Source organism: Glycine soja, chromosome 4 (genome assembly GCF_004193775.1).
Source record: "Glycine soja cultivar W05 chromosome 4, ASM419377v2, whole genome shotgun sequence".
NCBI lineage: Eukaryota > Viridiplantae > Streptophyta > Magnoliopsida > Fabales > Fabaceae > Glycine > Glycine soja.
Genome location: NC_041005.1, coordinates 48,913,720 through 48,937,217, shown reverse-complemented (window position 1 = coordinate 48,937,217; position 23,498 = coordinate 48,913,720). Strand labels below are relative to the sequence as shown.

The 23,498-nt window shown below is 33.1% G+C and overlaps 2 protein-coding genes across 4 annotated transcripts; one reads left to right on the top strand and one right to left on the bottom strand.

Annotated features, from left to right (window-relative positions):
* Nucleotides 1–970: 970 nt before the first annotated feature.
* Nucleotides 971–7,735, bottom strand: LOC114410176 (aminoacyl tRNA synthase complex-interacting multifunctional protein 1-like). Of its 3 annotated transcripts, none has more exons than XM_028374003.1 (12): nucleotides 7,518–7,735; nucleotides 6,904–6,999; nucleotides 5,884–6,054; nucleotides 5,492–5,557; nucleotides 4,896–4,961; nucleotides 3,514–3,630; nucleotides 2,750–2,913; nucleotides 2,526–2,616; nucleotides 2,362–2,430; nucleotides 2,158–2,249; nucleotides 1,378–1,441; nucleotides 971–1,278 (listed from the first exon to the last, which is right to left on the bottom strand). In XM_028374003.1, exons 1-12 carry the CDS (start codon nucleotides 7,584–7,586, stop codon nucleotides 1,174–1,176), a joined length of 1,170 nt encoding a protein of 389 aa, XP_028229804.1. In that variant the 5' UTR covers nucleotides 7,587–7,735; the 3' UTR covers nucleotides 971–1,173. The 3 variants fall into 3 exon arrangements, with proteins under 3 accessions (XP_028229804.1, XP_028229805.1, XP_028229806.1); XM_028374004.1 differs by having other exon boundaries at nucleotides 4,896–4,955; XM_028374005.1 differs by lacking the exon at nucleotides 4,896–4,961.
* A 10,761-nt stretch (nucleotides 7,736–18,496) lies between these two features.
* On the top strand, nucleotides 18,497–23,183 carry LOC114410175 (probable LRR receptor-like serine/threonine-protein kinase IRK). Its single transcript, XM_028374002.1, has 2 exons — nucleotides 18,497–20,626; nucleotides 21,435–23,183. Exons 1-2 carry the CDS (start codon nucleotides 19,140–19,142, stop codon nucleotides 22,882–22,884), a joined length of 2,937 nt encoding a protein of 978 aa, XP_028229803.1. The 5' UTR covers nucleotides 18,497–19,139; the 3' UTR covers nucleotides 22,885–23,183.
* The last annotated feature ends 315 nt before the right edge of the window (nucleotides 23,184–23,498 follow it).

The following is a 23,498-nucleotide window of genomic DNA, read 5'->3' as shown; positions in this document are numbered from 1 at the left end:
TAAAAAATTAGTACAGCTGTTATGGTTATTAAAAAAAAGGGGTGAATTATCATTTATCAATAATATTTTTGAAAAATGATTAACGGGCATTTCTATCCTATTCGACACCTAAAAAGATAAAGAGATATAGAAAGAAAAATATAAATATAATATGTATCATAACGTGATAGACAGTAAAAAAATTATAGATGTTAACGAAGTGTTTATAACGAAAAGATATTCATATATCAACAATAATATTTTTCAACTCTTATTGACGGGTGAATTATGTGGAAAGAGTGAGCACAAATTGAACCGCTTTGTTATTTCTACATTTTTAAAACAGAATATGTTGTTCCACCGGCTCGAACATCTTTGTCCTTACATATTTGCTACACCTAATTTATAATTTTTGTAGACCTTTGACCAAATCAAGTTATCAACATAGCAACTTGACAAAAATTACCTCAATCTTGTAGCCTCAAATCAATTATTTTTCCCCCTTTATTTCGGTAAATTCATCTTAATAATGTTGTTCCACCGGCTCAAACATCTTTGTCCTTACATATTTGCTACACCTAATTTATAATTTTTGTAGACCTTTGACCAAATCAAGTTATCAACATACCAACTTGAGAAAAATTACCTCAATCTTGCAGCCTCAAATCAATTCTTTTTTCCCCCTTTATTTCGGTAAATTCATCTTAATAATGTTTGATCAAAATTCCTCGTAGCCATCTTCATTGGTGCATTTTTTTTCTTTAATCCAAGAGAAATATTCGCAGCCTCAACTCTTGTATAATTATGAAGAATTGTAACAATCCTGGGCTGCCTAGTTTTATAATTTAAGCCTTGTGTTCTTTGACATTGTATATAGTTATTGTAGCATTAACTCGACTCATTGGATTCGATAGCATTGAAGACCTGCATAATAACCCTTGGTTGGAAGTAGGTTGTATAATTTTAAAATAGTCTTTCGTTCTTTTCAAAATGTGTATGAAGTTACTATGGTATTAACTCAAGAATAATTGGATTCAAGATTATATTTGTAGCATTTAAGACCATGCAAGTGCAACTGCAACATAAACTTGCCAACAGGATAGTAACGTCTCATTCACGTAATTAAAACTTTTAAATATTTTGTGGTACCATAAATCTGTAGTGGTGAAGAACAATGAATGGGCCATATCTCCGTTATCTAATAGTTGCTCTGGGAATGGATGATGTGCATGGTCCACCAGACGTCATAAATGGTATTCCCTTGTATGTGGCCACCCCCTTGTCATCAGTGAAAAGATGCTGCATGGAAAAAGTATCATGAGCTTGTGAACATCATCACTTCTAGTATGAACATTATGAAGTTTAAAAATGCAAAGTTAACGAGTGCAAAGAAAATACCGGTGTAATCTTCTCCAGCTGTTTCTTTTTTGGGTTTAGTACATCTTCTGGCTTTCCATCAATCCTATATTAGAACGACAAAGCATAGGTATAATGAATCATCTCAAGTAAGTTATATCTATAGCACAATAAGACAACAAGTGCTACAAACTAAATTTGAACCACATGCAAGTTTCTAGTTAAGTGCTATACAGTTGGAATGAGGCCACTACATATCTATTGTTTGATACTTCAGTTTGACTGATGGCTGGCACAGTGATGCTTACATTAAATTCAATCTTATCATGATTATTAAAGTGATGTCTCCAGACCCAACGAAAGGCATATAGTTAAAAAACAAAGTGATGAGGTATTTGGCAAACTATGATATGAAGATGATATATCAAAAAAACTAAATGGGTTCCCAAACATAATTTGTCTCTGCTTTCCTACTTTGCTAATACTTTGACACAATTGAATAAATTGCTTCAGTTAAGGGCAATGAGAAATCAAACGGGAAAAAATTGTCATTGTTCAACCAGCACGGATAGGAACTAGGCATTTTTTTGGGGGTCATTAAAACTGGGCAATTAGCAGGTCTATGTAAACACAAGTTTACAAACCCGGCTCATTTAACCTGTAGATTAAACAGATGTGACCCACTAACCCACCTGCTAACCAACCAAGTGTTAAAGAAAACAATTTTTTTTCTAAAACTGGCCCTTACTCAATGATAAAAAAAATATACCACCATGAAATACATTACTGACTGCCTTGTCTAAAAGATTTTTAACAGCTTACCCAGAAAAAGAAATATGTTCACCAATTTTTGCTCCTTCTGGAGGGAGCAAGGGCTCCACAATGGTTGGACCTTCATTCGAAGCACATAAGACCTGTAAAGAGGAACGGGGAGCCAAATACATATGTCCCTTAAGATTGCTTGACCATCAAAAGCTACACACAGCAAAAAAATTTAACACATGCAACAAGAATGAGCATCAATACCAGTCCTTCAGACATCACATCCCGTAGTTTTCCAGGTTTGACATTTGTTATAAGTACAACACGACGATTCTGTATAGTGAGATCAAACAGCAGAAACATAAGAGTTAATTACAATGCAAAATCAATACAACCAACCATTGCACGCAGTTAGGAAACTACAATACCATCAACTCATCAGGACTGTAGTACTTTGCCAAACCACTAACAACCTGCCGCACTTTGGCCTCCCCAACATCTATCTCCTCAACTAGCAAACTGCATAATTTAAGTTCAATGATATTAATATTTACCTCAAACCTATCAAAATACAGAAGCATCAGACTCTATTGCTGTCAGTTTAACATTCTGTTTATTTATAAAAGCTTTTCAGATAAGTTTGTCAAAGGACCTATCTGCAGATGGATGCTTCCACGCTTTGTGAATTAATCCAACTTGAATATTAAGCAAACTGACGCTAACTTCATTCTCTTTCTCAGCCACTTTGTCAGCAGGTTTTGCCTTGCCTTTGGTAGGTTCTTTGTCTCCAGTTGATTTTCCTCCTGTTGCCTTTCCCTTATTGTCCAAAAATAAATGAAATCAAATGTAAAGCCAGAGTGAAAAAACTGTATTTTAATATAGCTATAAAAGTACATGGAGTTTGTAATACAAATCAGCATTTATAACACTCAATCTTCTAGAGTAACATATAGATTGTATTGTTCTATCCAAATAAATATCAACCTTGAGGGATATTCAAATTATGAGTGAAAAAGTTACCAGTTATCACCATTCCAATCTTGTGCATCAAGAATTGATAGCCTAAATTTGTATTTAAAATCAATTTAGTATTCTTAGTTTCTGTCATTCTTTTTTTTTTTTTGTATGAAGTTACTGGTATCAGTTTTGACTAAAATTTACTTTCAAATTTAAGAAACGGTTAATTTGTTATACATTATTATATATGGATCAAGACAGATGTTTTACCCAACATTTACAATACTAGTTAACCTACAATTTTTTTCTCCAGAAAAGGCTTTTTTTTTATCATTGTCATTGGTCATAACCTCATCCTGTCATATCTCATTATCTAGGTTGTCTTCCTACAAAGAAAAATAAAAGCAAAAAATATATATTGAATTGGGACTGTTGTGAAAAAGAAATACATTAATTTACCTCAGCTTTGTTTTTATCCTTGCTTGAATCTGCTTCGGACTTGTTGACATTCTTTATACTTTGCTCAGTCTTGTTTGATTTTAAATCAGCTTCCACAGCACCAACAGGTTTTGTTACCTTCAAAAATATCAGGGAAATAAAAAAACAAAGCAGCTATTAGGCATCAGCATCACAAATCTACATATGCCTGTCTTAGGGTGCATGATTGAACTTCTTAAGGCATGTTGATGGGCATATACACAATGTTCATTTCAAAGTTCAAACAGCTTTCACAATTCTTTAAGGAAACTTTCATTGTCTTAGATAGAAAAAACCATTAAGTTGAAGAGGACATGCTGAGTTTTTTTATTTACACTGCTTCAGCTTAGTTATCACTTAGCAGTAGACAGTTAACAGTAGCTTCTGCATGCCAAAATACAAAGGCTATACTTAAGGAACTTAGCACCAGGTCAGATTAAATCCAAATAATACTCCCTCCGTCCCAAAATAATAGACATCATAGGTTGTTTTAGATAGACCAAGAAAAAGCAATAAATAGATGAAAGAGAGTATTACAACAACAACAACAACAACGCCTTATCCCACTAGGTGGGGTCGGCTACATGGATCAACTTCCGCCATAATGTTCTATCAAGTACCATACTTCTATCCAAATCATTAAGTTCGAGATCCTTGTATCATCATTAATTCATTTATAGATTTTGTTGTCCGCCATTAATATTATAAGGGATATGAGTGGAAAAACATTATTAATGTTACATTGAAAAGCTAAAATGACAATTATTTTGGGACAAATTTTTTCTCTTACATGACAATTATAATGGGACGCTCTGAGTACATAAAAATCCAGAACTTGATAGTTGATACAAGCACTCATTGATGTCTATATTATAATCAATCTAACCAGAAGATTTAATTACAGAGTCCCCAAAAAGTATGTAATTTTTCATTTTAGTCCATCAATGAAAAGGATTCAACTGGTTTTTCAAAATGTTTCATTTCAATTGGAATTTGGAACCAAAACTGTCAAGATAGATATTGACTGACACATCAGCAAATTGTTGGGCAATGCCGACTACCATGTCAATACCATTAAAATTCTTTGTGAATTAGACCAATTAGTTATAAAAAAAAATTAAGGAATATTTGCACGAAACTTAACCTATTTTTATTTTGACATTTGATATCTAATTCTTTAATGAATTGTTGAAATCTAAAACAACAAACAAAAATACAAATTTAACTTGTTTAAATCTTTTCTTTATTTTCCAAAAATGTTATTAAAGGAATGCCTTAAATGACTACAGCTGAATACTTTGTGGATTACATTTGTTTAATCTATATGTAGAAAATCAAAAAGCAAAAATGCAATGATGTCTCACCAGAGGCTCAAATTCAGGCTTCTTCAACAATATTTTCTCAAATAAACCTACAAATTCTTGCTTGTGCTGGTAAAAGAATAACATACAGTCAGAACAATTAATAAATGGTCTTGTTACAAAGTTGAGAGTAAAATTTACATAAATGCATTTTTTTGGTAAACTCCACATAACTAGACAACATATGCCACAATTCAGAGGAAACTTGATGCAAGTATCTCAACCATTTAAAACTGTGGCCTTGGAGTCCTACATGGCCTAATGTCCCATTGGAAACAAAGTTGAAAGCATAAAAATGCAAATAAAATAAGTTCATTTATAATGCGGAGGGGTGTCACCTCAGTAAATAACAATCTACTCAATTTATGTACTATTTGATAGGATAATTTAGCTTTTGATCTTTGTCATCTGTTGTAGAGATGAAAAGATAAAAATGGCCTTCATCTAACCAACTACAGTCACAGATTCTCAAGATTACTAAAATTTACTGTGGAAGTAGCACCAATTAGCAGAATATATCATGTATGAGTAGCAACGTAGTATAATCTCTTACACATAAATAGCCATGAACATAAAGCACATTTAAGGTGTAGCATTACCTGGATGTAATCCATCCATCTCAAGACATGTGGCAGTTTCTCCTTGCTTGTATCTGAAAGGTTGATCTGGCAATAAGCAACCAGAGATATCTAATTAAAACCTAAATGATTATTAAAATTATAGCATGATTATCATCAACTCTTCAGTACAAAAGAAGATTTAAGATAACATTAGTCCAACAAAATGGTTAGATATATCTTCAACACAAATCAAGAATCAAGAATTTTATACAAATTGATATGTTAGATACACAAATCCTAACAAAACAAGAAAGCAAGAGCATTAAAGACCAAAAAATCCTGTTTGGCCAACTACTTTAGTTCATGGGGGGTGAGGAAGCAGTCCTTTATTCTGAAAGCATGGTGAGTCTGATGAATGTGACAATGCATACCAGGGAAGAATGAACCACTGAATACACTATAACATCAGCTTCAGAGGGGTTCAATCCATTGCCCAGAAGCACAGCCTTTCCAGACAGTTCATCATTTAATCTCTTGAGATTCTCAAAGCATGCATCAAGGGCCACGGGGAAGGCTTCTGCAAATGCTACCCACTTCAACACCTAAATTTGAATTTGAATAATATACAACTCAGGATAATTAACAGGAAAAGCACAAAACATGCAAGTTCTGGGGAGCATATCAATTTTGTTAAAGGAACATTCAAATATATAACATGTTTGGATTAGATTGCTTTTAAAGACTACAGGGCCTGTTAAAATTAGGTGAAATTGATTTTCATGGAATTATTTTTTAGCATTGAATGTAATGAGGATTTGATTAATCTCAGCCACAGATTTGACACTCAAACGTGTGTCACAATGGGAGGAATTTATTATGAAGGTTTGCCAAATGGACACATAACCTGATTGATAGAAGAAAAAAAGTGTTGATGATATTATTCAAAATAAGTTTAGTAATTTGGACTACAATCAAACATTATAATCTCAACAAAGGAAATAGTTTTTTGATGATAAACAAATTTTGGGAGCTTAGATGAAAAGCTAACAGTTTATATTTTAGCTAACCTTTATTTTTCCATTTTATCCCCAACAATTGATTAATTTAAATACAAAACCAACTACTTCAAAAAACTTCAAAATCATTTTTGTAATTTTACTACATAAAAAAGATTCTTCCAAACAATCCAAATGAAACATTAAACTTATTCCATATAAGCAATTATTGAAATGAAATAAAAAAAAAAAAATCACAACTAATCCAAACATACACTTAGCGTCCAACAACCACAGTTAGCATATCATATTATTTCTGATGGATCAAGGGCATAACCAGATGCAGTATTCTTATGAATCCAAAAAAAGGAAAAGAAGGGAATAAGCAAGGGAAGCAGAAGCATGTGGCACTGATGATATTAATGGCCTAATCAAATTGAGTTATAACCTGGTTACCTCATCAGAGTGATTAACCCTATGTCCAGAAACCGCTATGATGTTCAAGTAAAGACTCTTAATATCACTGTCTGAACTATCGGCTGGAACAACACTCTGCAAGCAAAGCTAGAGCATCAGAATTTGCATCATCATATTTATCATACAGAAGTGGAGAACTCATACACAGGACTCAACTAATATTTTTACTATCTATCTAGGGTCCTGTTTAAATCAACTACTCCATAAGCACTTATAGGAGACAAAAAAATAAGAAGGTAAAATGAATTGAGCTTCTCTTGTAAGCTAAATATATGCACTTAACTTTTATAGAAAGAAACTCTCTCATCTAACTTCTCCAAAAAAACTCACTTCATTTCACCTTCTTGTTTTCTTTTCTTTTAAGTGATTATAGAAAAAATTATACAAACAGAGCCTTGTCTCGATTTTGGTTGGATATTTCGAAAAGAGAAAACACCGTTTTGGTTTTCTGTAAAATCAAGTCAATAATAACTCAAAATTTTACTAACAGGTAAATGCAATGCGACCCCAACCCCATGAAACTTTTCTGCATTGGTTTTGAAGTGCTCAATGAAAATATGAGTGGCAAATTGGAAACCATAGCATGCACTTACAGGATCCAATGAAAAGTACTTGGAGAGAGCCAAAGCCACTGATTTCCTTCTACTTTCAATGGTAGCCATCTCTGATGAGTGATTGAATGGTGCTGTTACTATCTATTATCTTTTTAACTTCGATTTCTCAATTCACTCACTACTAAACTGTAAATTCAACACTTTGCAGGGTTTAGGTTTAGGTTTTTGTCCGATTTCTCTGTCTTCCTAATTGTTCTGGGATTTTGTTCGCTGTCAAAAACGGTGTCGTGTTAACATCCTTTGCATTTCAACAGTGGGCCTGTCCAGTATGGTCATTAGGCCCAATAACAATTGCATGGGCTGAAGGGAAGGCTCGTCACACTTGATAAAAATAGAAATTTTCGGACAGAGAAAGAGGGTGAGTTTAGGAGGAAAGAGGGGATAAAGGGTTCCGGAAAGGAATTGAAATTGGGAACGAAATTGTAAGGATGCTTTAGGAAAAATAGTGAAAAAAGGGGGGGAAGGGGAATATTTATTAATTTAGTAGGGTGTATTTAACAATTGCCGAACAAATAAAATAAAGCCCTAAATTTACCATATTTATTTAAGATATCATAAAAAATATTGTATAAGAATAGATAAGATGTACCAAAAAAATCAAGAAATAATTTGATTAATTAAAATATAAAAATAAAAAATATATGCAAAATTGAGAATTTTTTAAAATGTGGAGACTAAAACCAAAAAAAAAATAAAGAAACTCAAATAGCATATCAAGAATTAAAGGGAAAACAAAATTGCAAGTTAACCTAAAAGAAAAAAAAAAGGAAGAAAATTGACTTCCATAAACAAAATTTATTTCTAGCGCTAGCTAATTCTTGAGCACCATCTTTGATACAAAAGGAGACTTAGCGTTCTAATGCAAGATTTAGCGTTCAAATTATCTGAGACTTCAAACGAGTTCATGGTCTTCGATTTTTACTCGTATATGCTTGGGCGTTTAGATGAACCACACTTAACATTTCCTTCTGCATTCACAATTTCATTTATTTCTCTATATACCATGCAAATTAATTCTTTTAGAGGCTCTTTTGCTGACTTATCTTTGCTTTTTTGTTGATTATATTTCATCTGAAAAATAACTTATAATTACTTTTCATACCTTAGGGAGTAAACATACAAACCTAAGAGTGTCTCCAGTACAAGAATTCAATTTGAAATCTTAATTTTTTTAAATGTATCTTTTAGTGTTGCATAAGATTTAAGAATGTTTACTATTTTGACTTCAATGATAGAACTCAGTTTAAATTCTTAACTTATTTTTAATGGGTCCTATTTTACCTTTTTACTGACTTAGCAACTTCCTTTTTTACTTTTTAAAAAATTATAATAGTTAAGCAGCATTGCCAATAGTTATTTATATAAGTAATTTATGTGAGAGTAAACAGTCTGGTGTATGTTTGGATTAAAATTTATAACTTAAATTTAAAAAACAATCCAACTCTTACTTCTACACAACTGAATTTCTAGACAAATTAAAATACTAAAATACATATAGTTGAGAGTTACTAAATATGTCACCAAATTGAGTTTATTCTCAAGAAATGTTAGTATCCAAAAACATTGTTTGAACGGTTAACCAAATATATTTAAGAACTTGTTTCCTCCAATAATATTTGCAAGTTGCTTAATTTTAAGAATCAAGTTAAGCAACTCTATTGAAGATGCTATAAAACAATATTTAAATTTTAGCTTGAATGGAACTAATTAAGAATGCTCGAGAAAGTAAGGTTTATTACCTTGTAAACTATAGTATAGTTAAAAAAATCATAATTATGATCAAAGATTACAACTCACATGATTTTAAGATGAATAAAAAAATATATACATTGTGGTTGTTTTTCTTATCTCTTTATTTTTATTGTCAGTTGGTTGATTAAACAAAAAAGTTAAACTATGTATTTTATAATAGTTTTGTAAATTTTAAAATAAAACTTTTACAAAAAAAAAGGCAACATCATTAGACTTAAAGTGAGCTTAGATTATTAAATACTTTTATCCATTTTTCGAAATGTCTGATCATTTATCAGTTAGAGTTTAACTCCCTTTCTCGTATTTTTTTTATCCTGCCTTTTTAGTCACTGCCAACATAATAATGATCACAATATGAACTATTTTAAATTTTTATCGGTATTTTATATGGATTTTCGTAGAGAACAACAAGCTAACAGTAATACGTACCCCATACAGTATACACACTTAAATTATATGATACGTACCATAGATAAACACGTGGATCTGTCACCACGTAAATGGAAGTGAACGACTGTCTAGTACACAAACTATCGACCTCAATTGCTGATTAAAATTCGATACGTACCTCCAATTCCCCTTTGCTTATACTAATATTTCCAACTTTACAATTTTTTTCATAGGAAGTGAAAACAATCGAGAGAAACAAAACAACTGACAGAGAAAAAAAACATTTCATATTAACATTGTTTGGTGGATCATGATATGTGGGGAACGGAGCTTTACCAAAGTCAAAATTATACCGTGTTTGACGATTGGGTATAGTTATATAGTTTTAATCTACCTTATTATAGATGTAAAAATTAGGCAAATTGATATAATGGGGTTAGTTTTACAAACTAATTTTCAAAGTGAGTCTCTTTTGAAAGAAATTTCAAAGGAGATTTTTTTTTAAACACATTCCGCCAAGAAGACTGGTGAAACATGGCCGGAACGCGACACATGGCGGATTCACCAATGCCACTTGCGAAATAGTGATTCCATCAATCAACCTGGCAATACAGCTGAGGTAGGCATGCAGGACTAGGTGCACAAAGTGCAGGTGGTAGGCGCACAAGGTGCAGCTGCAATTGCAGGGTGCAGTAGGTTTTGTAAGCACGGCGGGTGAAACAAGCCATGTTGGTTTCGCCATTCCCACTAGCAAAACAAGTCATGCTAGATTTCGCTATTTAACGCATCGCTGGTGGTGCTGCGTGCTCAAAATATTTTTTTGCCTTCCTTGTTTCGCTAAAGGTGATAGCAAAATCCTTGAGGTGCGGGTTCAAGTGGTGGGTAAACACTTCTAGGGCAAGTATTTTTTGTGTTGTTGTTATTTAAATTTTTTTATTATAAACATGTATCATATATTTATTTTGTATTATTATTATGTATGATAGTTGAATACTCTTGATATTAGCCATGGCCAAATAATAAAGAGAAGTGCATTGTAAATATTGAAATTGGTAGTAATGAAATGACGAAAAGGCTTTCATGCAATTTGTATATTTACATGAAATAATGAATTGTGTTATTCGTTGATAATGTATATATGTAGAGAAAGTGTTAGATATTTAGTAAAGAATTGTGCATAATTGGTAGTGACGAAATAAGCTTTTTCACGTTTTCACGTGGTGCATGGTTTTGTTATGTAAAATGCTCTCGCGAATGAATGAACACATTCATCTTCTACTTTCTTGGTGTTGTTAGGCTTGTGATGGTGGCGAAAAGTTTGTGCTGTGTGATAGCAAATAGCTTGTGCTGTTACGTTGTGGTGGTCATTCCAGTTTGGTTGTGTCAAATTCTGGTACCTTAGTTAATATTTTTTGTGTTCTGTTTATTCTGTTGTTGATATTTAAATTATTTGTTTTAGGTTAATATTGTGTTAATTATTTGTGTCAAATAGCTTAAGTTAATTATTTGTGTTAATATTCTGGTGCCTTAGGTTAATTATTTGTGTTAATATTACACACCTTTAGTTAATTATTTGTGTCAAATAGCTTCTAAGTTATTATTCAAATATATATATTGTGTTAATACTGTGTTAATTTTGTACATATATTTTTTAAATTTGTCTTTGCATATTAATTTCTATTATTCAAATATATATATTGTGTTATTTATTTAAATTTATCTTTGCATGTATTTTAATTTATTTGTAGAATATATTTAAATTTTGTTATTTGTATAATATATTTTGTTATTAAAATATATAAATTAAAATATATATATTCTGTTTTGTATAATATATTTTGTTTTTAAAATATATATTAATTTTTTTATATTATGTACAAATAATGTATAAATTTTTTTTGTCAACTTATTGTATTATATTTTATTTTGCAGTATCAATGGCATCTTCCTCATCATGTTCACCAAATATAAAAATGAAGTCTAATTTAATTGATGGTGACGTTTTATGGATGCAAGATAAGCATGTTTCACAACATATTTGGGATGAGAAAGTAGAAAATTATAAATTAGACGAGTTGTTCCCACGTATCAAGGTTGAAAAGAAATACCAGACGAAATTATTCATCTGTTTCGGTATCCAAGATGTCTCTGTTTTATTAGGTCTCCGTATTGATGGGTCACCATTAATTGGTTCAACAAATCTTAATTGGGCTGATTTATGTGAAAAATTGTTAGAAGTGAGACCACAAGAAGGTGAACTTCAAGGTAGTATGATTAAATTAAACATTTTAATACAAATGTGAGCATGAGAACGATGTACAACTTTCGCTCCAAAGAGGATTGCTCCCATAATAGAAAATAAATCACTCGACCACATGTTAGTCGTTTTAACATCTCTGTCATCACAAATGTGCAACGCCACATATTTTCCTGAAACTAAAAATCTACAACTTATAACAGAAATAATTTCATTATTTTCTAACTTTACCTTATTTTCAATTTTTTTTTTCCAAAGCATTGAAACTAATTTCATGTTTAATTTCAATTGCTTTTTTACTATCTTCAAATATTACGCCATCATTTTCTTCATATACTCTTTCATTGAAATACAAGATTGTTATAACCGAATTCATCATATACCTACAAAAATAATATTATAAATAATTAATCATAACAACAATAACTTCAAAATAAAAAATCTAATTACAAAAAATACTACACTTAAACTTGAGATTGAAACTTCATTTTAACAAAAAAAAAATGATGCGAGAGGAATTATTCAGAAACTTAACTTGAAAAACTTGTGAAGGGTCAGAAATGAAGGTAGAAATTTTCAAGGCAGAATAAAGCATCAACGAATGCTTATAAATAATTAACCGTAAGAACAATAACTTCAAAATAAAAATCTAATTACAAAAAATACTACACTTAAAGTTCAGATTAAAATTTCATTCTAACAAAAAAATTATTACTTTAAATAAATAATTTGTGAATGATGCGAGAAGAATTATTTAGAAACTTAACTTGAAAAACTTGAAGGCTTTCTTCATAAATGAATACAAATTTTCAAGGCACAACAAAGCATCAATGAAGGCTTACTATTTAGAGGGGTTTGCACCACATGTTTCACCACTCAAAATGGCAAAAGCAAAACTACACAAGTTTTGCCATTACCACTGACGAAACGTGCATGGCATGTTGCACTGCCCCCTGTCTGTGCAACGTGTTGCCTGCTGCACCTACGTCATGGGTTTTGCCAATGTCAATGGAGAAACCCCTCTCAGTGCTCCACGTTAGTATTTATCTCGCAAACATGTATAGCGGAATCCGTGTAAAAAGGAATCCCCTGCATAATTTGTTTGAAAAGGGACCCATTTTGAGAAATATTTTGTAAAAAAAACCTATTTGATCAATTTGCCTCAAAATTCTTGTCAAGTAGTAGAATGACGTGGACGCTACAATTCATAGCCCAGCTTCTTAATTGATGCAAAAATATATGTCCAACACATGTGACCAAACAAGCATGCATATAATGGATAAAGTAGAGTTTTATTTGTTTTTATTTTTCTTGGCGATAAAGCACAGGTATTGATTATCTACATATTACATGTTTGATATTTATCGTTTTATCATCTCAATGTGCATACTAGTAGAATTGGTTTGGATCCCTTCAAGTTTTAAGTTATCAATTCACACCAATAAAATGACTAAAAATATCTCAACATGCTTCAAAGGAAAGATACAATTTATAGCTTCTATGCTATTTTTCTTTATTGTCGCAGTTCTATTAAGCAATGTACTATTTTATGAAATGTACTAACAAGTATTTTAACGCTCAAATTAGTATTTTCATTTTTTGTTAGGAGGGGTATTCAAACAACGACTTCTCCCTCCATCAATTCTCCATTCACTATCAAAGAAAATATTATATTTTCAGTCAAATCAATGGGTTTAAATAAAGAGTAAGAATCAAAATAAATACTTTAAAAGACAAAATACAAAAGTTATATAAATTAGATAATGTCTCATTTGGAAAAAATGTTATAATAAATGTAGTTGTAATGTTTTCAACCATTTGAAGAATGACACTCTCTCTAAAAAAGTAATAGTAATAATGTAATTCAAGTAAGTATCTTTCAAAAATATAAGTGTAATTTATATTCTTAAAAGAAAATGTTGCCAAAGATTTCCGGCTGACAAGTCCGACTCATCCTAAGACATTAATCAAACTTGCACTTATAAAAAAGCAAAAGCTTCCGAAGAAAGACCAAAGCCCAAACAGTGAAAAGTAGAAGGGTCCTTAGTTTTTGACAACGATAGATAGAAAAGCAGCAAAAGCTTGACAAGAAATTGCATTGCTGTAAAGCCTGCAAGCGTAAGGATTGACCAATGCACACAATCGCTAAAGCTGTGAGATTCTCGTCCACTTTGATTTTGGAAGTCGCAAATGTTGTTTTTTTTTTTTTTTTCATTTCAAAGGACCCTTAAAGGCACCAGTCTTTTGTCGTTTAGTGCTTGGTCGTTTTATCGCCATCTCTCTTCCATTGACATTCTTCGGATTTTGTCTCCCTCCACTCTTCTCCCACATACGGCATTTACTGCAACTTGTTCGTTCAGTAGTTATGTGAATCAAACCAAACAAACTCTTGTTAGTGATTTCATGTTAAAAAATTGATGTTGAGTTTATCAATTATTTTAGATATATTTTTAAATGTTTAGTGAACAATTTATGATTGATTATGGATCTAGAATTAATTATACCGGATTAAAATAATTTTAAGTAACTTTTGTTTGGATTCAAAATTTTGTAATACATTTTACTCATAATTAGATTTTATAATAAAACATCTAAATATAAATTACTCACTTCAAAATCAATTTTATTAATACTTATCCAAATACAAACTTAGTTCCATTGTAAGTTGCTCTACATTCATTACTTGTCATTGTCAACCAAATTTAAAAATTGATGTGGTCTACACATGCTTTGCAATTGAGCTAGCATCAATTTATTAGTTGTAACGTGTAAATAATTGCCTAACATATATAATAAGTTTTTCATTTTTTATGATGGTATTAGTATAAAGCATATAGTTGGTGATTAGTTTTTATCGAAAATTTAAATATATACAAGATAAATATTCTTCTCACAATATAATTTATTTCATAATAAAAAATTAATCAAGATTTAAACTAGAATTACTTATTTAAGAGACACAAACTAATATAAGTTATTAATAACATCATCCATGTTAAATAATTAAAAAAAAATGTGACATTAATTAAAAGAGGGAGGGCATGCATTTTGTTAGAACTAAATAAAAACCCACATGATGGGTACCTGCTCCCATGGCAGGAGCAAGACTGAACAAACTGGATGCAAATATAGAATTGATTTGGGTGTCGTATTGTGTTGGTTGCAGAATAAGGCACAGAGGGAAAGGACATAGGAGTCAACCACAGAGCCACAAAATATATATGTAGTGGCAGAGTACGAGCATATATGTTGTTGTTGTTGATTATTACAAAGAAGATGGTGCTGTTGTTGTTGGTGGTGCCTCTGAATGGAACTCACGGGCTTCGATCTTCTTATCTTCTATTGTCTCTTCACAGTTCACATCCAAATAACTGCTTTCGTGTTCTTCACACTTCTACCTTTTCCCCACCTCTTCACGGTTCACACTACTCTTAAGTACTCCTTTGAGAATTTTGTTTAGTAAATTAAATTTACGCACATTTCATACAGGGAAAATATATTTTTAATCATGTCTTAGATTTCACACTTAGTCAATGTTTCTGTACTTTTATATGTATTGATACTTTAATCATAAGGTTGTGATAAATTAGTTAATCGTTTACTATAAATCATGTATGCATGTGCTAATTTGTTAATAAGTAATGTAGTTTGAAAATCATCTTGACATTAAATGTCCGTGTTTTAAGGATCCAATTATAAGTATGTATAAGAGTTTGACTAAATTTTTTTATAATATTTATATATTTATGGACTAAATTGATTATTTTAAAAATATATGAATCAAATTTTTAATGAATGCATAATTTAGGGGTTAAATAGTTTATTTACCTAAATGTTAAATATAGTCATTCGACATTTATTAGCTAGCTAATCAACTAATTCTACCAGAGATTTTTAATTAAATTGATTAGTTTATAAATTTTCAGTTTTTTAACTCTTAGTTTATCAATTAATTTTATCAAATGTAAGTTAGTTTTTTTTCCATTCTCATTTTTAATAATTTATTTTAATTTTCTTACCTCTAATAACCAAATAGGTTTTCCTTAATGTCATTTATATCTATTAGCTAATTTATCAACTAATCTTATCAATCCATTTTAATACATTTAGCTGGCTTATAAGTATATAATTTTTTTAATTAATTGTTACTTATATAATTTATAAGCTTGTAGCTACTGTATAAGCTAAATTTAGCAAACAGGTGATGGTCAAAAGATGTTGTATTGATCAATAACACGTTGAAAGGGAGTGACAACCTGTATATATGTTCTATAATAAATTTATTTTTAAATATATTATGCATTTTTATTCAATAAATTTGGTTTTTATAAATTATTATAAAAACAAATTTTTTAACAAAAATAAGTTGAAAAAATAACAAATAAATAAAATTGTTAAAGTCTTAAGAGGAATAAGTTTGTATTAAAAGAAAGACATAAATAATATTTTTGTCCCTATAAGACAAAGTGTTAAGTAACAACGTCATTCTGTGACATACGTTGATAACTTATTAAGTTATAATATTATCAATAACTTCTTGGTAATATATGTTTTTAAATCTCTCGTTAACTAATGCAAATTCTGATTCTAGAAACAACCATAAATAAGTGCATTAATTATAACAATTTGAGTCTCAAGCATGTATGTTGTCTACAATAGGTAGAGATCGTTTATATTTAACAAAAAATTAACAAAATTAAATAAAGAATTTAAAAAGAGAATTTTAAAAACTTCAATGACCAAATTTAATAAAATTATTTTTAGAAGACTAAAATCAATGTTCAATCCATTACAATATTATCGATCAAATTTGAAAGAACAAAATCATATTTAATTCACTATAATATTATAGATATCAAATGTCTATCAATTTATTGATAATTATTCTCAATTAAAAAACTTAACTTATTTCTTTTAATGAAATCTTTCTTTTTGAACTGCACTTTATTGTAGTACTCCAACCCTATTATATGACCCCCATCATTCTGAGCAGTGGTATGGTAAAATTAAACAACACTCTGATAAATGTGAAACACAGTTACTACTACACCATTCATCCCCCACCATCTTTCTCCCTTTTCTTTTAATTGCACCACCCACCATAGCCACCTACTTGCTTTTATTGCCTTTCTTTTTCTTTCCTACAGGACACTTTCAACCCAACCAACTTTCACTCTAAAAGTACACTTATAAATGCTCTTCTTGTTTTCCTATATTACTATTGTTACTACACCCCATTCGAAATTAAACTTACATGCCATCTACATTGCAAGTATTATCATCACTATACCCTATGCGGTCTATTAGCTAAACCACAATTATATAGTCAAAGAGGAGCTTTTTCATGAACTGAAAATCTCATTTTCTGTTAAGACATAATATCTTAAATCAGCGGTAAAGTTCAAAGCACTCAACCAAAGGAAACGCCTCTAGTCAACCAGGATTTTTCAGCTGGTTCACATTTTCTACTTTGGTTTATGGTAGTCTTTCAATTTTGAAGAAAACTACTACTACATGCTTTGTCGTGGTAGTTCAAGACCCTATGCTTGAATTTTGTCATTTAGCAGGTACCTAGCCACTCTAAAAATTTAGTAATAAGCTAGTACAGTATAATAATACTTCATAGCCTTTTACTAGCTCGTGTTCATTCCTTTTTCCATTCCTGTTCGTGAAATAACCATGTACCGCGGCATTAAATTATGCGTTTTAATTACTAAAGTTACGTTTCAATAGGGATTAAAGAGATAGAATTTAAGACTGTCATCCCAAAAAAGCAATCGGAATTAAATACTAGATTAAACGAAACATTTTACTTTTATTAAGCAAGAAAAATACAAAGTATCTACTGAAGCTTAATGCAAGTAATAGTTAAAGTGAAAAAATCTTCAATTTGGGTTAATATTCAATAACAATGTGTTTTAAGGAGAGAAATAAAAAACCTTTCGAAACTTCGCAAAAGCATACACTACTGTCATTTGTGAACAAATACTATTGCTGTAAAGATTTTAAATATATTAAAAATTACATATTTGAGACTGGCAAAAGTAATTTTTTTTAAGTACACTACGTTATGTTTATTTTCCCAGCTTTAAAATAAAAGTAATGTTACCAGAAGTAATCAATGATCAATGGTTACATCTTCTAAATGCTTATAAAAAACACACTTCTATTCGTGCAATCACGTGCAGCGTTTTTCCAGATAACTGAGAAAAAAGTATTGTGGTCAATACAATTAGCAATATTCCTTTCTAAGCAGAAAGGTATAAAGGAAAGAACAACTTAATATCTCTGTTTTCCACCAACAATTTCTAATTCCAATCGGAAATCACAGCCAAGTGACGTCTTAACAATTTTTAATTAACAAAATAAAATAAAACACAAAGTAGGAATGGAAGGGGCAATGTTGAAAAATGGAAGGCCAGGTAAGCTTCCACGTCAAAAGCATAACTGAGATTGATGACGTGTCAGACAAGTAGGACCGAAACCTCGGCATGGATATGCCACGTGGCATTGTCCTAATTTATTTTCCTATCTACCAACCGGGACCCCTTTGTGCCGTTAATAAAAACTGAATGTTACTCGCACCACACCAGAGAGAGACACTACGCAGAGAGAGAAACAGAAAGAGAGAGAGACGTTGCTTTTTAACGCCGGCGAGGAATTTTCGGTCACTCTCGCCGGAAAGCCTGTTTTCCGTTTCCAGTTGAAAACTCTTCCGGCGAACTCCGAATACCCCGTTCCTGCATTTCTCGGTTTCTGGATCGAGTCTTCTACAACACTCTTGGTGCTGTTTCTCTTCATTTTTTCTTCTTTGTTTAACTTTGAAGCACACCCAGGAAAAAAAAAAGTACCTTACTTGCAAAGTGGGATTTAGAGTTCGGTTACTCTTTAGTCTTTATCTTCTGTGACCATTTCTTATCTTAGTTTACTTTTTTTTTTTGGGTTCTTTGTAACGTTTCCTTGAATTCCCTCACCCGAAAATACTACTTTCTAGTCGTGTTCCACACCATTCCCTTTTGCTCCCTCACTCTCAAATCTAGCCGTTACCAAAAAATAACCAGCTTTTTTTTTTTTGGTTTTGGCTTGTGCTTAATCTGAATTTGGGTTTCTGGGTTTTGTTTCCCTTGTCCAAATTCGGAGTCTTTAATCTTCGTTACTTGTTTCCCCCAGCTCAATTTCACATGGGTGTTTAGTATTCCAAAATGCAAGCGTTGTTTTCAAGCATGAGAGTTTTTCTTCGTCTTGTGTGGTTGTTGGAGCTGCTTTGCGTGGCGGTTACCGCCGTGAACCCTTCTCTGAACGACGACGTTTTGGGGCTGATTGTGTTCAAAGCTGACATACGAGATCCAAAGGGGAAGCTCGCGTCTTGGAACGAGGACGATGAGAGCGCATGTGGGGGTAGTTGGGTTGGGGTGAAGTGCAACCCTAGATCCAATAGAGTGGTGGAGGTTAACCTTGATGGGTTTTCTCTCTCTGGGAGAATAGGTAGAGGGTTGCAAAGGTTGCAGTTTCTGAGAAAGCTTTCTCTGGCGAATAACAACCTCACTGGGGGGATAAACCCCAACATTGCTCGAATAGATAACCTTAGGGTCATTGACTTGAGTGGGAATAGTCTCTCAGGAGAGGTGTCTGAGGATGTTTTCCGACAATGTGGGTCTCTCAGGACTGTTTCCTTGGCCAGGAACAGGTTTTCTGGGAGCATTCCCTCTACTTTGGGGGCATGTTCTGCTCTTGCTGCTATTGACCTTTCTAATAACCAGTTTTCTGGTTCTGTTCCCTCTAGGGTTTGGTCTTTGAGTGCTCTCAGGTCTCTGGATTTGTCTGATAACTTGTTGGAGGGAGAGATTCCTAAGGGGATTGAGGCGATGAAGAATTTGAGGAGTGTTAGCGTGGCGAGGAACCGGTTGACTGGGAATGTTCCTTATGGGTTTGGAAGTTGTTTGCTTTTGAGGTCCATTGATTTAGGGGACAATTCTTTTTCTGGGAGTATTCCTGGTGATTTTAAGGAACTTACATTGTGTGGTTACATTAGCTTGCGCGGGAATGCTTTCTCGGGAGGGGTTCCTCAGTGGATTGGGGAGATGAGAGGGCTTGAGACGTTGGACCTTTCAAACAATGGGTTTACCGGTCAGGTGCCAAGCTCTATTGGAAATCTTCAGTCGTTGAAGATGCTGAATTTTTCTGGAAATGGTCTCACTGGTAGTCTGCCGGAGTCTATGGCAAATTGTACGAAACTTTTGGTGTTGGATGTCAGCCGGAACTCAATGTCGGGGTGGCTTCCGTTGTGGGTTTTCAAGTCAGATTTGGACAAGGTTTTGGTGTCAGAAAATGTACAGAGTGGGAGCAAGAAAAGCCCTTTGTTTGCCATGGCTGAACTTGCCGTTCAAAGTCTTCAAGTTTTGGATTTGTCTCACAATGCATTTTCTGGTGAAATCACGTCTGCTGTTGGAGGGTTAAGCAGCTTGCAGGTTTTGAATTTGGCAAATAACTCTCTGGGAGGTCCTATACCACCTGCCGTTGGTGAGTTGAAAACATGTTCGAGTCTTGATTTGAGCTATAATAAGCTGAATGGAAGCATACCCTGGGAAATAGGAGGAGCTGTGTCCTTGAAAGAACTTGTACTGGAAAAGAACTTCCTAAATGGGAAAATTCCAACGTCAATTGAGAACTGCTCTTTGCTAACAACTTTGTAAGTTCCTTTTCCCTGTGCCATCTTTCATTTTGGCGTTTTATAGATGTGCTTGTATTTACAGTAGACACATTTATATTGCTCTCACTATAATTTTAAGTTTCATCAGACGGATTTAGCTAATCTGCATGCTATGTATTTGGTGAAAAAGGTGTTTAACTCACTTTAATATACCTTTTGATGCATTTAACTAAAGCCAGCCTGTTTGTTCATTGTTCATACGCCCTTGATGGAAGCTTTTCTTTGTATTATAATTTATTCCACGTTCTATTGAGATGTGTTGCTTATGATAATACATGATACATAAGTAACATAACACACATGCAAGACAATTGAAACTCTTGGCTTTGAATTAGTCTAGCATGTAGTTTTGGTATTTTGGCATAAACATGCACAATGCAATACTTATTTATTTAGCAGCAGCAACTTGGTTAAGTTCATTTATACTTCTAAGTTCTAAACTTTTGTATACCCTACAAAATAGAAAAAGCATAGAGGTTGAAGAAAAGATGTCAATAATTCATCTTGGGGAATGGATGGTGTCAGTGACATGAATGATTTTCATTATATTTTTTTCTTGGTACATAAATAACTGTTATTATTATGTGGCTTTAATGTTTATGGCATTGCAGTTTCATGCATTGTTGTTTTTAGTAGGAGCTATTATGTAGGTTTTGTAGTCCTGCGGTAAATTTTTAAAATTCATACAGTAAGATGAGATCCAACTGTTCCTTTTTTTATTATTGCTCTGACTTCCCCGGATTTGCTTTGTTTTCTTTACCCCTTTCTCTTTTGGTACATTCTGTAGGATTCTGTCACAGAACAAGCTGAGTGGTCCAATACCTGCAGCAGTTGCAAAACTTACCAACCTACAAACTGTGGATGTATCGTTTAACAATCTTACTGGAGCCCTTCCTAAGCAATTGGCTAACCTTGCCAATCTTCTTACCTTCAATTTATCTCATAACAACCTTCAGGGTGAACTGCCGGCTGGTGGTTTTTTCAACACCATTACGCCTTCCTCTGTTTCTGGCAATCCATCTCTTTGTGGCGCTGCAGTAAACAAATCATGCCCTGCTGTTCTCCCAAAGCCTATTGTTCTAAATCCCAACACTTCTACTGACACCGGCCCTAGTTCATTGCCTCCAAATTTGGGTCACAAAAGAATCATTCTCAGCATTTCTGCACTCATTGCCATTGGTGCAGCAGCTGTCATTGTAATTGGTGTTATAAGCATCACAGTTCTCAATCTCCGTGTTCGCTCCTCTACATCTCGTGATGCAGCTGCCCTCACATTTTCTGCAGGGGACGAATTCAGCCATTCCCCGACTACAGATGCTAACTCTGGCAAGCTTGTCATGTTTTCAGGTGAGCCTGATTTCAGTTCTGGTGCTCATGCTTTGCTTAATAAGGATTGTGAGCTTGGACGTGGAGGATTTGGAGCAGTGTACCAAACAGTTCTTAGAGATGGACATTCAGTTGCCATAAAGAAGCTCACAGTATCAAGCCTTGTCAAGTCTCAAGAAGATTTTGAAAGAGAAGTGAAGAAATTAGGAAAAATCAGACACCAAAACCTCGTTGAACTTGAGGGTTATTATTGGACTCCATCACTGCAGCTCCTCATATATGAGTATCTCTCTGGTGGTAGTCTCTATAAGCATCTCCATGAAGGATCTGGTGGAAATTTCCTCTCATGGAACGAGAGGTTTAATGTGATTCTCGGAACCGCAAAGGCCTTGGCACACTTGCACCATTCCAACATTATTCACTATAACATTAAGTCAACCAACGTCCTTCTTGATAGTTATGGTGAACCAAAAGTAGGGGACTTTGGCCTGGCAAGACTGCTGCCAATGCTTGATCGATACGTTTTGAGCAGCAAAATTCAAAGCGCACTCGGCTACATGGCACCAGAGTTTGCCTGCAAGACGGTGAAAATCACCGAGAAATGTGATGTATATGGGTTCGGTGTCTTGGTCTTGGAGATTGTTACAGGGAAGAGGCCGGTTGAATACATGGAGGATGATGTGGTGGTACTTTGCGACATGGTGAGAGGGGCTTTGGAAGAGGGCAGGGTGGAGGAATGCATTGATGAGAGGCTCCAAGGGAAGTTCCCAGCAGAAGAAGCTATTCCTGTGATGAAGTTAGGCTTAATATGTACTTCTCAGGTGCCATCTAACAGGCCTGACATGGGAGAGGTAGTTAACATATTGGAGCTGATAAGATGTCCCTCTGAAGGACAAGAAGAATTGGCATGAATTAACTTGCGATTTTCTTTATTAGGAGGATAGACAATGGGTTGTCCGGGGAAGAAGAATCCGGTTTTATTTATTATAAGAGAGAGAGGAATTATTTTGTTGCAAAATGTTTACTTTTTCATTGTATTTTTTCCCTTGTTAATTAGTCTCTAGTTGTTTGTTTTAAGATTTCTCGTGTTATGCTACTACACCTAGGATGCCGGATTCCTTTTCACCGGGTTCCGTTTTGGACCCCCCCTTGAAAATTGTTGCTGAATTACTGATCTTTCATATTCTGATTTGTCTGTTTTGGTGTCGCACTTATTGTTTTGGCCAGCTTTTTTCTTTTCTATATATCTAGGAATGATCCATATATATTTTGTCGGTGCGCTTTTGGTATGAGGCTTATGCAAAGAGCGCAAGCTCTAGCACACTAGCACACTAGCACACATTGGCATCATTTTGTTATGCCTTTTTATTCCACTTGAGGAGGGAATGTTGGGAAAAAGTTATTGGCATCCAATAATTTGAGTTATTCAAGAGGTCAACTTGCCCAAGAGAAAAATGGAATCAACATTGTATTGTCTTTAGTTTGAAATTGATCTTGCACTGATTTCGTGCTGGAATGATGTGGT

Bases quoted from the DNA above. Each gene is read 5' to 3' on its own strand.
- LOC114410176 (XM_028374003.1), bottom strand. From the start codon at position 7,586: ATGGCTACCATTGAAAGTAGAAGGAAATCAGTGGCTTTGGCTCTCTCC. The intron at 6,055-6,903 runs GTAACCAGGTTA...ATTCAAATTTAG, and splicing joins GGGTTAATCACTCTGATGAG to GTGTTGAAGTGGGTAGCATT. The intron at 2,914-3,513 runs GTAAATTAATGT...TTGGACAATAAG, and splicing joins AGGATAAAAACAAAGCTGAG to GGAAAGGCAACAGGAGGAAA.
- LOC114410175 (XM_028374002.1), top strand. From the start codon at position 19,140: ATGCAAGCGTTGTTTTCAAGCATGAGAGTTTTTCTTCGTCTTGTGTGG. The intron at 20,627-21,434 runs GTAAGTTCCTTT...TACATTCTGTAG, and splicing joins TGCTCTTTGCTAACAACTTT to GATTCTGTCACAGAACAAGC.